Here is a 14789-nt window from a genome sequence, read left to right as displayed (position 1 = left end):
GGTTTCATCCCGGAAATCCTACGGGAACGGGAACTATGCGGGTTTTACCGCCCGCGGCTTCGTCCGCTTTGTCTAAAACCTAATAAATTATATACTAAAACCTTCCTCTTCAATCGCTCTATCTATTAAAAAAAACCGCATCAAAATCCGTTGCGTAGTTTTAAAGATTTAAGCATACAAAGGAACATAGGGACAGAGAAAGCGACTTTGTTTTATACTATGTACTAGGTATGTAGTGAAATTGCAGTAGTATATTATATTATTAACTAGCGGTCCGCCCCGGCTTCGCCCGTGGTACATATTCACGTTTTCTTTACATAAGAACCATCCTCGAACTTCAAGGAATATTATAAGAAAAGAATTATCGCAATCGGTTCAGCCGTTCTCGAGTTATGCGCTTACCAACACATTTTGCGATTCATTTTTATATAAGAAGATTATTATATACTACTTTACGAGTATGTATAGCTGACGGGTAACGGCTTCAATTAATATTTCCTATGTTAATAATTGATTTGCATATCGATTGATTGATTGATTGAAAAACGTCTATGTCACGTACATAACACTTATGTATTGACATACAAATGTATTAAAACACGTGCTGAATTTTTTATCAGTTTAAATTATTTAATAATTATATATCAGTTTATTAGCTGAAATATTGAAATCGTGAGTGAGAGTTTCAGTTACTTTAAAAATATTTAAGTTATACGTATACGTCATATAATTATGTATATGCAAGGTTTATCGAGGCTGAATATTGTTCTTTATAGGTATTGAAGTTTTTGACATTTTGAACACAAAAACATTCCAAAATTCCAAGAGACAATAACCAACTTCCAAATTAAATGTATTTAAAATTCGTTTATTTTATCTTGAAGTACAATTTTTCATATCTATACTAATTTTATATTAAGCTGAAGAGTTTGTTTGTTTGTTTGGACACGCTAATCTCAGGAACTACTGGTCCGATTTTAAAAATTCTGTCGGTGTTAGATAGTCCTGTTAGCCCATTTATCGAGCCAGGATATGCTATAATATTATAATTATCATCACGCTAAGACCAACAGGAACGGAGCCACGCGGGTGAAACCGCGGAGCACAGTTAGTCTTTTATATAAATAGAGCATAGATTCTATCGTAATATAATAAAAGGATGTCCTAATACAATTAACAAAAACATACATCGACTACATAATACCATATGGCTTCTTAGTATTATTAGTCACGCGAAATTAATCCCAATTGCCTTGTAATAAGATCCAATTAATTACTCGTTTTTGCAATAAAGAGGTCACGGGAGGGAACGGATGTGTTAAAAGATGTTTATGACCGAGATTTACATATCAAAGAGTATTAAATAGATGTGACATTATTATTATTAAATAGATTTAGTTTGTAAGTTTCTTGCCGGTTCTGCTCCATATAGATACTGCTTTCCGAATCGGTGGTAAATGTTATACATAATATGTTATCACGCCTTAACTACTGAACCAATTTGCATGAAGTTTGGTATAGAGATATAATTGATACCCGAGAAAGGCTACTTTTTACCCCGGGAAATAGGATAGGTCTTATCCCGGAAATCCCACGGGAACGGGAACTATGCGGGTTTTTCTTTGACTGCGCGGGCGAAGCCGCGGGCGGAAAGCTAGTTTAATAAATAAATGTTTGTTTGTTTGAGTTGAGAATGAGATGAGTTCCTCTTTCAGAAAAAAATTGCTGATGTGAGAGATGATGGTTTATTTTTATTATAGTTATAGAAGCACGTAAACAGTTTATACACTTAATTTGAGTCCCCAGTTTATATGTTACATATGTCTGTCAGTCTGTATGTCTCTTTTTAGCTAATTACAAAGCATTTAATTTTGTATGTAGCTTCGATAGCTCTATTAGAAAAAGAATTTTCAAGGAATTTAAACGCTATTTATTTAACAAGATAATTTCTCGATTTTCTCAATGATTTTTTATAGTCACAACAAATGCCATTAGATTGAGAATTTTTATAAACTTCTATAACCGGAAAGTATTTGAGACGACGAGACACTTACATGAGCGACAATTTGTCTGATTGCCAAACGATTGTGTTTTGTTACTATGCCAATTTATATCTATGATCATAATACGACTCTATTTAGATGAAAATTTCATAATACCTAAGACCGGTTGCAGAGCTTCACCGACCATGCCCCGCGGTTTAACCCGCATTGCTCCGCTCCTGTTGGTCTTAGCGTGATGATATATATATAGCCTAAAGCCTTCCTCGATAAATGGGCTATCTAACACCGAAAGACTTTTTCAAATCGGACCAGTAGTTAAAAGTAAATGTCTATGGTCGCGATCGGTAATTGTAGATGTTTATTCGCTATCGTTGTAATGGTGGCAAACATCGACCATCATTTGTTGGGCCAACGCTCCCTTTTGTGAAGGGGGCCCATAAGTATAAGCAGAAGCTGGAACATAAAGACTTTATTTGCGTCGTATACGTATAAAAGTTTGTGTAATAATCCAGACTATCTATCTCTTTGCCAATTATCATCAGCCTGTTCAGTTCTTTGCTAGCGCGCAAGAGCAACTTTTTTCTCCGCAACTATTTTGTCTCTCCCATTAACTCTATGGGGAGTTGCGTCGCTACGTGCGCGCACTTTCTTCTAGCCCATAGCGTTGATGGGAGAGACAAAATAGTTGCGGAGACAAAAGTTGCTCTTGCGCGCTAGCTCGACGCTATTAAGTAACAACCTACAAGAAACCAAATCTGTAACAACTTCTCTCCTTCTCTTCGAAGAATTTTAATTATTGTAGATATGTATCTATTTACATACAGTTACGATATTAGCAAAGATTCATCCTCTCCGTAAATACTACTCGCGTATACAAATAGTTACTACTTTGCATAATAAAAGCCACGAAGGTTATCTTATTTTGGCACAAGTTGATCGGCCTATAGCTTGGCACATGTTTATCCGGGCTACACATGGTTTGCGAAATCTTCACTACATAGTACATAGTATAAAACACAGTCGATGATGCTATCTGCCCGTCTCTATGTATGCTTAAATCTTTAAAACTACGTAACAGATTTTGATGCGATTTTTTAAATAGATAGAATGGTTCTTGAGGAAGGTTTTAGTATGTGATTTATTAAGTTTTCTACAAAGCGAAACGCTAGTAAAAGTGGCTGAACGCACGCTCTAACAACGCACAGCCTAAACTACTAGATCGATCGAGCTGAAATTTACAGATAGCCACTATTATGTAGGCATTCGCTAAGAAAGCAATTTAATAAATTCTTTCCCTAAGAGGATAAAAGTATTCTGACATAACCACGCCTTCCTCGAGCGCCGTGATCTTATGCAAAATTTCCTTAAAAAAAGGGAATAAAAATATGTTGTTACAATGAAAATTTATTTAGACCGCGCGGCCAGAAGCTGCGGGCAACTTCTTTATTTATATGGCGCGTCATCATACGTCATACGTGACGTCATCAGCCATTTACAAGATGTGTCAGCGGCCTATTTATAGTACATATCACTCGGAGATTATGTATTATAGTATTCTTTTGCAAGTGCAATGATTTTGTGTATGGAAAATAACGTTTATAGAAGCGGTAGTTTATTTTTAAATCTTGTAAACAAGAGGCTTGTATGTGTGTAGCTGTCAAACGAAGGCGTTTATTTGAGTACCTATGTTTGTTATTTAGTCTATTAAGTTTAGATGGTTCTTATTATTTTTGGAGGAATTGGAAGTAGGTATCTAGGTGTCTGGATAATCAACTGTCATTAGGGGTAGTGTAAGGATGTAGCTTCTGATGCAGTTATATTGTTGCTTATTAATCTAAGTTTTTTCAAATATGTTACCATTACCGTGCAATGTTATTGCAGGCTTTTTTTTATAATTTATATAATTTTTTATGGAATTCCTTTTCCAAAATAGTAAATAACGAAAGTGGTTGTTAATAAACGTAAATATGTTTTTAGTTATTGTAAGGTCGTATGTACCTAATTAATAAATTATTATTAAATGCGGTATTCAGCAATTCTTATGATTTCACCCAAACATACAAATTGCAATATTATTTATTATAATTAAAAGATGCTGTGGCACATCAGGTAAATGGAGCTAATTAGCCACAATTTATTTCAGTTGTCTCTTTCGCTCACGATAGTTGAATCATGCCATCTCACTTTGACGACTAATCGTGTGTGCGTTAGTGTGCCGTTTTTGAAGATCGAATGTTGTGTTGGTATGTAACATATTTTACGATATTTTTGTTCCGTTTTTAATAAATAAACATAATATAGGTACCTAACTAAAAATAGCCACAAATAATATAATAAATAACAAGAATTTCCATCCATTCAATTAAAACAAAGCCGTCAAAACGTAGGAAACGTTAGCGCGGGAATGTAGGTCGATTGGCGGGAGATTTAAATTTAGAACGCAATTCTGATTCGTGTTCTCTATGGGAAAGAGGTTTTATATCTGTGGATAAATATAGTTTGATGAGTTGATTTGTTCGTGGGAGTTTTTTTTTTTTTTTATGAACATGGCAAGAACTTGATATATTAATTATTCCAATTTAAGAGTGATGGAGTGGTCACGGGCAGACTGATAAATTAATAACGTGTGTATAATTATTCACAATATTTAAATCTATACTAATATTCTAAGCTTGCAGAGTTTGTTTGTTTGTTTGTTTGAACACGCTAATCTCAGGAACTACTCCGATTTGAAAAATTCTTTCAGTGTTAGATTGCCAATTTATCGAACCAAGAGGAAAGCTAGGCTATATATTATCATTACGCTAAGACCAACAGAAGCAGAGCCACGCGAGTGCAACCGCGAAGCGCAGCTAGTAACATATAAATTTTCTGCCCGCGGCTTCGCCCGCATGTTCAAGGGAAATGGATGCCACGATGATTCGATGATTTATGCGTATGTTTGTCACTCTTTCACGTAAATACTACTGAACCGATTACAATGAAATTCAGCACCCATATTGAGGGTAACTTGGATTAACTTATAGGATAGGTTCTTATTAGGATAAGTTTTATTGCCGAAATCCCACGGGAACCACCAAAGCCGCAACCAGCGTTCTATGAAAACGTGTGCGAAGCCGCGGGCGGAAAGCTACCATATACCTATAATGTGATCAATCCTTTAACCGGACAAGTTACATGCATTGCGACAAGTCTTAGGTTACTTTAGATATAGGATTGCGTATCATGCGCAGGAAGTGTCAACATCTTGTAATGGCCGCTGCAGTGGAGAAAAATGCTATTTGAATTTGGAATTACGTTCGTTAGTGGCAGTTTGAATATTTGAATTTGGAATTGCATTCTATTGGTGGTGATTAGCCAGTTCTGAATGTGGCGGTTAGGAATTTTTGAATTTAGAATTAATTAATATTTCTAAGTTACTAACTAGGTACCTACGTTTAGAAAAGAGGAAGAATTTTTGGCACAATGGGGAGGACATATACATATAAGTGCATTGAAAATTACAGACTTTATAATAAAGTAGGTATAATCATGAATTATTGTGGAACAAGAATTACAACGATAGTCCAAAGCTTTCTTGTTTATGGTTTCTAATAGATGTTATTTGATATTTCTAAAATTAAACTACTTCAAAGCTAAGGTAGAATAGAAAAACAAATAAATAATTACAATTATTTGTTATAGTACGTTAAAAAACTGACATTACTGAAAAGTCTGCCAAGTTCTTATAGTATAGTAGCCTGATAATAGCTATACAATAGGTACTTGATGTTGCAAAAAGCCGTAAGTTGCCAACTTGTTAAGTAGTTAAGAAGATGACAAAGTTGGAACGTTGTTTTGATAGTGATATGAATTATGAATTAAAATCTTTGTATCGACTTTGATACACTAATAAATTAAAAACTTTATCAAATTACTCTACTTTACAATACAGTAGATATTATTTAGGACCTTTCAAATAAATAATTTCTTAAAGCTTTTTAAATTAGCAAGTCTGTGTGAATTGTTTCTTCTATCGTTTGAAAATATTTTATACCTACATAATATATTATATACTAGCGGTCCGCCCCGGCTTCGCCCGTGGTACATATTAACGTTTTCTCTACATAAGAACCATCCTCGTACTTCAAGGAATATAATAAAAAAAGAATTATCGAAATCGGTTCAGCCGTTCTCGAGTTATGGAATTACAACGAAAAGTGGCATTGATTTTTATATATAAAATTAAGCATCCACATACAAATGTAGCCTAAAGAGATTTTTTAATTGCAATTTAAAGAAGAAGCTATTAAATAAAACTACATTTTCGCCCGCGGCTTCGCTCGCCTTTTAACAAATTATAAACTTAAATGTTCCTCCTTTATACATAGAGATTAGAGACAGACAGCGGGAAGCTACTTTAAATACAAATATGTATGTACCATATAGTGATTATTAACAACCCTTTTGGAAAAACAACAGCTGGCTTCTGATATCTATTTAAAAATAATAAATACAAGCTGAAAACTTAATATCGACACTCGAAAAACAAACTGAGTCCTTGATAGCAGTTCAAATTGCTCTGCCCAGTTTTTAAATGGCGGTCTGCCAGTTTTTTTAGTTAACACTATGAATAGGGTTGTCACTTTTTTTGGTCTAATAGAAAAATATTTAAAAAATTTATAATATTTTTAGCTAAAGAATTGAATTGACAAGTGAATTTTATGGAAATTATTAGAGATAGATATTATCTATTTTAGAATGTATTTAATATAGATAATAACTAATCATATGAAATAAATATTGTACAAAACAACCATGTGGAATAAAATATTTTCAAGTCAATTTTCTTTCAATCACAGAGATAGGGACAATTATCCTTTAATATAAATTATTTTTAATTTATTATATGTGTGACAACCCTGAGGTTGTTGGCAGAACACCAGTTCAACCTGTGATATAAAAACTATGATGAATGTCGTTTTTGTTGACCGTACATTGGCCGGTACTTGATGTATTTGATGCTTTATGTGTACTGTACGGATAGCAACGTAGGTAATGTTATTTTATATAGGTACACGGGAAGTAAAAAAATCTTTATAATGTTATGTTCCATTAAAAACTGACATAATGTTTAGTCAACCTGTGATATAAAAACTATGATGAATGTCGTTTTTGTTGACCGTACATTGGCCGGTACTTGATGGATTTGATACTTTATGTGTGCTGTACGGATAGCAACGTAGGTAATGTTATTTTATATAGGTACACGGGAAGTAAAAAAATCTTTATAATGTTATGTTCCATTAAAAACTGACATAATGTTTAGTCACTTTAATTTTATTCACTATGAAGCTCGTTAGTTGTTAATCATACTAATATTATAAATGCGAAAGTTTGTATGGATGTATGGATGTTTGTTACTCTTTCACACAAATACTACTGAACCGATTACAATGAAATTTGGTATGTAGGTAGCTGAAGACCCAGAATATATATAGTAGTATAGATAAGATACAACTATAACTATCCCACTATTTAATATTATAAATGCAAAAGTTTGTGAGGATGTGTGTGTGTGTGTTTGTTACTCTTTCACGCAAATACTACTGAACCTATTACAATGAAATTTAGCACACATATAGAGGGTAACTTGGATTAACACATAGGATACGGAAATCTCACGGGAACGGGAACTATGCGGGGTTTTCTTTCAAAACGCGGGCGAAGCCGCGGGCGGAAGCTAGTAACTATAACTTATGTTCGTTTTTCAGTAGATTTTCTTATTTTCTACTATTTCCATGGCTGCTTTTATACAAAGTTTCTTAGTTATAAATTTCTATCACAATACGGATAGTTTTTTCACAAACTTTTCTGAACTATAAGTTTTACTATAACCTATGAAGTTAATAGCAAGTCATTTATCAAATTGTCTAATTGTAAATACTTTTACACGATTCTATAAGCAATTTGTTTGAATTTTTTGTACTGTATTTATTATGTTACATGTAAAGTCTGTAAAACTGACAATTGTGAAGTATCTGCAATTTTTAAAACGCATCGTTTCAGCAATAAATAAAACAGAAAGTTTACTCTAGAATTTTGCAGTTCAGTTAGTACAAAAAATATAATAACTAATGGAAGCAAAATATCCCAAAACGCATCAATTTTAATTGTTAAGATCTTCCTGGATTTCAAACATCAAAAACTCGATATCAAAATATCCATACTGTTTAGGTAAGAAAAGAAAAAATATACCGGCCGAATTGATAATCCTCCTTTTTTTGAAGTCGGTTAAAAACGAGGGGTTCTATCACTAGTCACTACCATGAATCTGATAATTACATTACGTTACACAAATCATATGTTAAAAACTGTACAGCCGTTTGGACGGACATTCTACACCACCTAGAACTCTAAACTTTTTCGGTCAGTCGGTACTAAAATCATAAAATGTAATGGTAAAAAAATCTATAGTTACGTTATTTATTGCACACAATTTTTAATTTTACAATACAAAGACATCAGAAGCAATTGGCGGCTTTATTGCTAAATAGTACCCTTATGAACCATATACATGCAAGTGCAAATAAAGATATTTGAATAATTAGTAAATATATAGCAATTTCTTCCAAGCAACCAGTGCCAAGCAGAAATTTTACAGTTGCAAATTTGGGAAAATAGTGTACAGATAAAAAATGCTTGTTACTTTTAAAATGTGCTAAAGATGTTTACATAAACAGTACGAGTATGAACAATTCTGTCAATAAAATTATGTAAACAATGTTTAGTGTCAACTCTTGTAAGTAATTTAATCTTACGTGTATTCAACTGAAAAACTCAACTATACAATAACAATAAAATGAAGAGGAATTTATTAGCGATAAAGTCAAACGAATTTGCGATACGTACTGAAAATATAATAAACGCGTTGCGTAGTTTGTTGTATTGTTGTTATTACTATAATACATCATATAGAAATAAATATAGTTACCTATAGAACGAGAGTTATACAAAAGTTAAACATAAAACCACAAACAGAATATTGACATATTTATTCACAGAATACTAAGTGTCAGTTTAATTACATTATCTGTGACATAAGTACATTACATCATTGTTGTGTCACGGTCGCGAGCTAGGCTTGAATCATTTATTATGTTGTCATTACAATGTATGAGCCTAATTTGGCTCTTCATTTTACATTGAAGTGGTAAAACGTGAGTCATATTTCTAGTGGGTTTCGTACGTTTTGGGATTTACTTATTTTTATATTTTGCTACGACTAATCGAAGCGGAATCGAAATACCGTCACCTCATGGACGTGAGGCGATGATTTTGGTATCTTTGAATTTTGCCAAAGAAGTTTCACTTCTGACACGTATGCTCAGCGCAAACGCTCTTTTCTTTTATTCTTTTTCTAAGACACGTCTTAACATTAAATGAAATGGACGAACAGATTTCGATGAATTTCAGCTTTACCATAAATGTTTTGTCCACAAAATTTATGTATTCGGGTCCAATTCTACGCCTTGCTGATAAAGTCACAACCTATTTGAAACTTAAATTTTCATATACTTGTAATTTAACTGGCAGATAAGTTAAGCAAATCCAGAACTTGTGAAACTATTTGCAGATTATTATCAATGAACCATTCATATCAAATGCATGAAAACGATATCCGAAGATTAATTTTGTAGTCTGGATGCAAGCCAAGTTCTTATAAGATAAGTAGAGTCTTTTTTTTTTTTTTTTTGTAAGGTGTTTCTCAATGTTAGCCGGGCTACTACATTTTAACGCGGACGCGGGGGTGAACTGAAGGTTCACCCTGGTAGCGACATGCACAAGGGCGTCCCCCCTTGACGGGGACCACGAACCTCGGCTTGAGCTGTCGCTTGAGTGGAGGAGGCCAGAAGGGCCCTAATCGGACGGGTTAAGTAGAGTCGTATCTTGTTGCTATATATGACATACATCAGCCTATATACGTTCCCACTGCTGGGACACGGGCCTCCTAAGTCCTATGAGAGTAGAACAGGCTACCGATCAGTTACATCAAACGAGCGAATGCTCATTCTAACCCTACTATGTCAAATTCTTTTAGTGTAAACAGGCGTAGAGCATTCTTTCGTTGTTCTTAGACTCTTAGTGCGTTCGAAAATATTCCATGCAATGTTCTAATAATGAACAACACTGAATACGAGTTTTCGTTTACACTAAAGGTCACGAAAGTATGCTCTAGCTCTATGTTCGTTTGATGTAAATGCTCCGTACCACGCTGGCCAAGTGCAGATGTCACGTCAAGTCCTCGAAATTTTTGGTTTCTTGAGATCGATGAAGAGAAGATCTAAAATTGTATCTTTAGTTTCTGTAGCTTTTATTTTTGTGCGATTGAATCACTGTTTTTATATTTATAGAGGTAGGGCAGTGGCAACGACGCGGACGTCTTAACCTATGATGTGTAGAGACTAGAGTGGATAAAATTAAAATACTGTTTTTATGTCTAGAACGCTCGCCGTGTCGAATATTAGATCAATTGGTTGAAGTCAAAGGTCATAACCACTGAGTCACCATTGTTAAAACGCTGAAATGCCTAGGTACCTATCCAATAAACAATATGTATGTATGCTAGCTTTCTGCCCCACGTTTTGCATGCGTGCATTCTACTTATAATGTTACAAGTCTACCTCATACAAGTATTCACCCTCTATTACAATATCGCTAAGTTTTCTTGTTGCGACAAATATAGCATAAGAGAATAGCCGTTGTTAACCTATCCTCAAATGAAAATTCAACAAAATCGAGACAGCCGTTTTGGAGGGAATTCGCAACATCTATAATGTATAAAATTAGAAGAATAAATTTAAATAAATAAATAATAAAACCATCCAACATGATGAACATCAATAAGAAATGTAAAATAGTTTCTGTATTTGGGAGAAAACTGTAAACATAAAAAGCTCAACACTCAACAAATGACATTTAAAATTTGACCTTGACATTTGAGTTCAATGTATTCATAATGTCACTTTGACAGTTCCCACGTAAATATATTTAGTCTGTTGCCTTATCTATGATAATAACAGTCTTCTTTATCTTTTATGGATTGTTTCCGTTATTAGGTAGCTTTTTTAATGGTTTTGTAAGGTTTTAAGTGTCCTTTTTGCTTTTGATACTCGCCTAGTATTATATACTTTATTTATGTAACTAGTTTTTGTGAATAAAAGGTATTGGATATCAAATAAATATTGGCCTACTCAAAATTCATTTGTATTAGGCAGGCTGTCCTAAATGGTAACCACTTAACTTGGCTGACCTGCCCCTTTGCAAATTTTTGATTTTAATTCGTGGATATTAAATAAAGGGAGATTATGAGAGGGTAGATAGATTATTATCGTAGTTAAAAGATACATTATTATATTGATACTTATGTATGTAGTTGAAAAATTGTGTATGTAATACAATTTACTACTGTTTATCTTTACTTAATATGGGAGCGTAAACGCAACGCAAAAATAACTTCATTCATATATATCTCAAACCAGTTCAATTATTAATATTACTATAAATTATATATGTATGATTATTTTGTTCGTATTTTTAACAAATTTTAATAGATTTTGTTATCTGTTTCAGCAAGGCATCGGCGTGGAGCTAGTGAGAGCGTTAGACAGCCACCCGCCTAGCATCTCAAACATCTTCTGTGAGTGCGACAGCAAAGATGACGTCGTAAGTAATATATGTATTTTGTATTTAAATAAATATGAATAGAATTGTTTAATTAACTGTATAACTACCTTAAATGTTAATAATACCAACCGTATAGATAATGAAAAGCAGTGTACCTAATATTGATCCTAGCGTAACTCCACGCTTATTCTAAACTAAACTAGTTTTATCACTCAATATTAATTCATTTTGGAAAGTTTTTCAATTGTATTATAATAATATACAATCAGTGCACGATTAAGAATAATATAATCATATCCAATTTGCTACAATCGTTTGGAAGTTATGCGCGTACAAACAGATTGATTTATACAGATTAACTGTTTATTGTGTCATGTTCTTATAAACGCCTACAAGTCACTTAGTCAGCAATTGAATTGCGCTAACGTATCTAGATTTCAATTGGATAATAGTCCTAGCGGATACGAACTGAAGTTAATCTAAAATTATTAAAAAAGCGAAAAAGAATGAATAGTTTACTAAGTACAGATTTCCCCCCATTTTCAGTGTTATTTTATAGCAAAAAGTTTTAAGTAAAATGTTTCCAAATATTTATGAAAACATTGAAAATGTAAGTTTCATTGTTTGATATTTCGTGCCCAAAACTAAATAATATTCCGTCATTAATATAAAAAGAAAAAAAAAGGCCGTTCTCAGGGGACACCCGGGTTTGAACCGGGGACCTATCGATCTGCAGTCGATTGCTCTACCACTGAGCTATATCCCCATATCCAGTGTTCGTAAATAAAGCTATCGTATTTCACAACAAAACTGCATGTGGGTGGTTGATAAAAACAATTTATTTGCGACTTTATCTCGTTTACGATAAGGAATTAAATGGATTGACAATGGAATTAAGGTTTTGCGTAAAAGTATATTAAGAAGAGCTGGAACGTCAACACATTTACACATTGCACATGTTAGGCCGGGAGATACTGACACAAAATTTCGGGTCATTTGTAACAGGATGGCGGTCTAGAGGGGTCTTACTTATCCGACGAGTGTGACTTACGCCCACGCGACTAGTCCGCCGGTACCAGCGTTCTGACCATCATTTTTCTTTTTGTCATTGCGTAATAAGACCTCTGTAGAACCGCCATTCTGTTACAAATGACCCGAAATTTTGTGTCAGTATCTCCCGGCCTATGTATGTGTCATATTTTGCAATTGTTTATAAATACAGGGTGATGTAATTGGTGTAGTACGAATATCTAAAAATCTATGAAGAATTTTGTGATACAGTAAATGGAAGAATTATATACTATTTTACAGTATTTAATAAAATCATTTAATTTTTTGTTCATTTTCATTAGAAATGTCAATTTTTCTCACCAAGGTGGAAATTTGGATGATAAAGATCTTGTTAGAAAAATATAAATTTTGACTAAAATCGGCATTTTTTTTTTCAAAAATCAAATTACTAATTAATAATCAGAGTTATCACCATTTACATTAATTTACAAACGATATCGGTTGTTCTTACTTAAAATTGAATACCAATGTCTTATTGCAGTATGTGTTCTTTGGAAGTGTTCGTAAAGTTGTTGATCCGTAATTAAATTTTGCGGAAAATCTTTTAGAGCGCTTAGTTGTGACATATCCTAAGCATATTCAATAGAATTAAAAGACGAGCGAATATGCAAGCCAGTCTAAAACTTGAATATTTTCTAAAATGAAACTAGAGTCGCATTTATTTTTGAACATACTGTAAGTGAAATTGCATAAGTGTGAGTACTGTGAACATGCCAGCTTTGCTTAATTGACCGATAGGTGGCTTTTATAGAAGAATGGAAATAAGTTACATTTTTATAAATTACTAGAGGTCCGCCCCGGCTTCGCCCGTGGTCAAATTTCGCAATAAAAGGTAGCCTATGTCCTTTCTCGGGTATCAAAATATCTCCATACCAAATTTCATGCAAATTGGTTCAGTAGTTTAGGCGTGATTGAGTAACAGACAGACAGACAGAGTTACTTTCGCATTTATAATATTAGTATGGATTGTTGGCGTCTCGGAGTCTGAGGGATTTGCCGCCATGACGTCATCAATTTTGTTTATTAATGTTTTAGTAAGCCTTTTAAGTAATTAGTTTATTAGTTATCTACCTAATAAGTTAGGTTAGGTTAGAACTAACTAACAGAGCATGATGAAACTGGGCCTAATAAATGCGAAAGTTTGTGTGTGTTTGTTACTCTTTCACGCAAATCTTACTGAACCGATTACCATGAAATTTAGCACACATATAGAGGGTAACTTGGATTAACACATAGGATAGGTTTTATCCCAGAAATCCCACGGGAACGGGAACAATGCGGGTTTTTTCTTTGAAAACTAATAATAAAAAAAAAAAATTATAACTAATAAAGTAACTTATAATAATTTATAAGTTTGTGAGGATGGGTTTGTTATTCTATTGTGCAAAATTGATTATCTGATTTCGATGAAATTTTTCATAGAGGTGTATAACCAAGTCTGAATTAGTATACATATTTCACCAATCACCACAGAAGTGAAACCGCGGGCGTAATATAGTAAGATAAACCTGATTTTAGATTGAAAACTAGGCTAGTACTAGTTGATCAAATTACTTATTAGCTCACGCTCGCGGCTTCGTCCGCGTAAAATGTAATGTTTACCACGCTTCAATTTTTGAGTGGTAAATTATTATTTTTGAAGTGAAACTTCTTTATCGGGGTTGGAAAAAAATTTAGTGTAACATTTTTTCGTTACGCGTGACATTTTTCCGTTACACGCCATCCATTTCTTATCCCTACCACGCGTGATTCGACGTATTTCTGTAAAGTTGCATATAGTAAATTTTTTTTTGAAAATAAGGTCATAAAGAAGTTTCACTTCTTACGTGTGTACACTAGTACACGCACACATTTTTTTATATTATTTGTTTTGAAATACAAACAAACAAAATATGTGTAGGTACACTAATTTAGAAACATTTTATCTAGCTGTGCCCGCGTCTTCATTCACGTGGGAGTCAATTTTTTGCTTCGATAATTTTAATTTTACGCTACGAGAATTTTTAAATAAAAATAGAGAGAAGGTTATATGACACCACTTATTAATCT

General features: G+C 33.4%; 1 protein-coding gene and 1 non-coding gene across 8 annotated transcripts in view; one reads left to right on the top strand and one right to left on the bottom strand.

The window, feature by feature from the left end:
• The window catches only part of LOC123703630 (phospholipid transfer protein C2CD2L), a 56552-nt gene that overhangs the window by 22763 nt on the left and 19000 nt on the right, over positions 1–14789 (top strand). For all 7 annotated transcript variants that reach the window (XM_045651706.1, XM_045651705.1, XM_045651703.1 and 4 more), the window contains exon 3: positions 11616–11708. In XM_045651706.1, coding sequence (XP_045507662.1) covers positions 11616–11708 — 93 coding nt within the window. The remainder of the gene's footprint in view (positions 1–11615; positions 11709–14789) is intronic.
• On the bottom strand, positions 12364–12435 carry Trnac-gca. Its single transcript has one exon. It is a non-coding gene; the product is annotated as a tRNA-Cys (tRNA).

This window comes from Colias croceus, chromosome 27, assembly GCF_905220415.1.
Source record: "Colias croceus chromosome 27, ilColCroc2.1".
NCBI classification, from domain to species: domain Eukaryota; kingdom Metazoa; phylum Arthropoda; class Insecta; order Lepidoptera; family Pieridae; genus Colias; species Colias croceus.
This window is presented reverse-complemented; position numbering and strand designations above follow the sequence as displayed.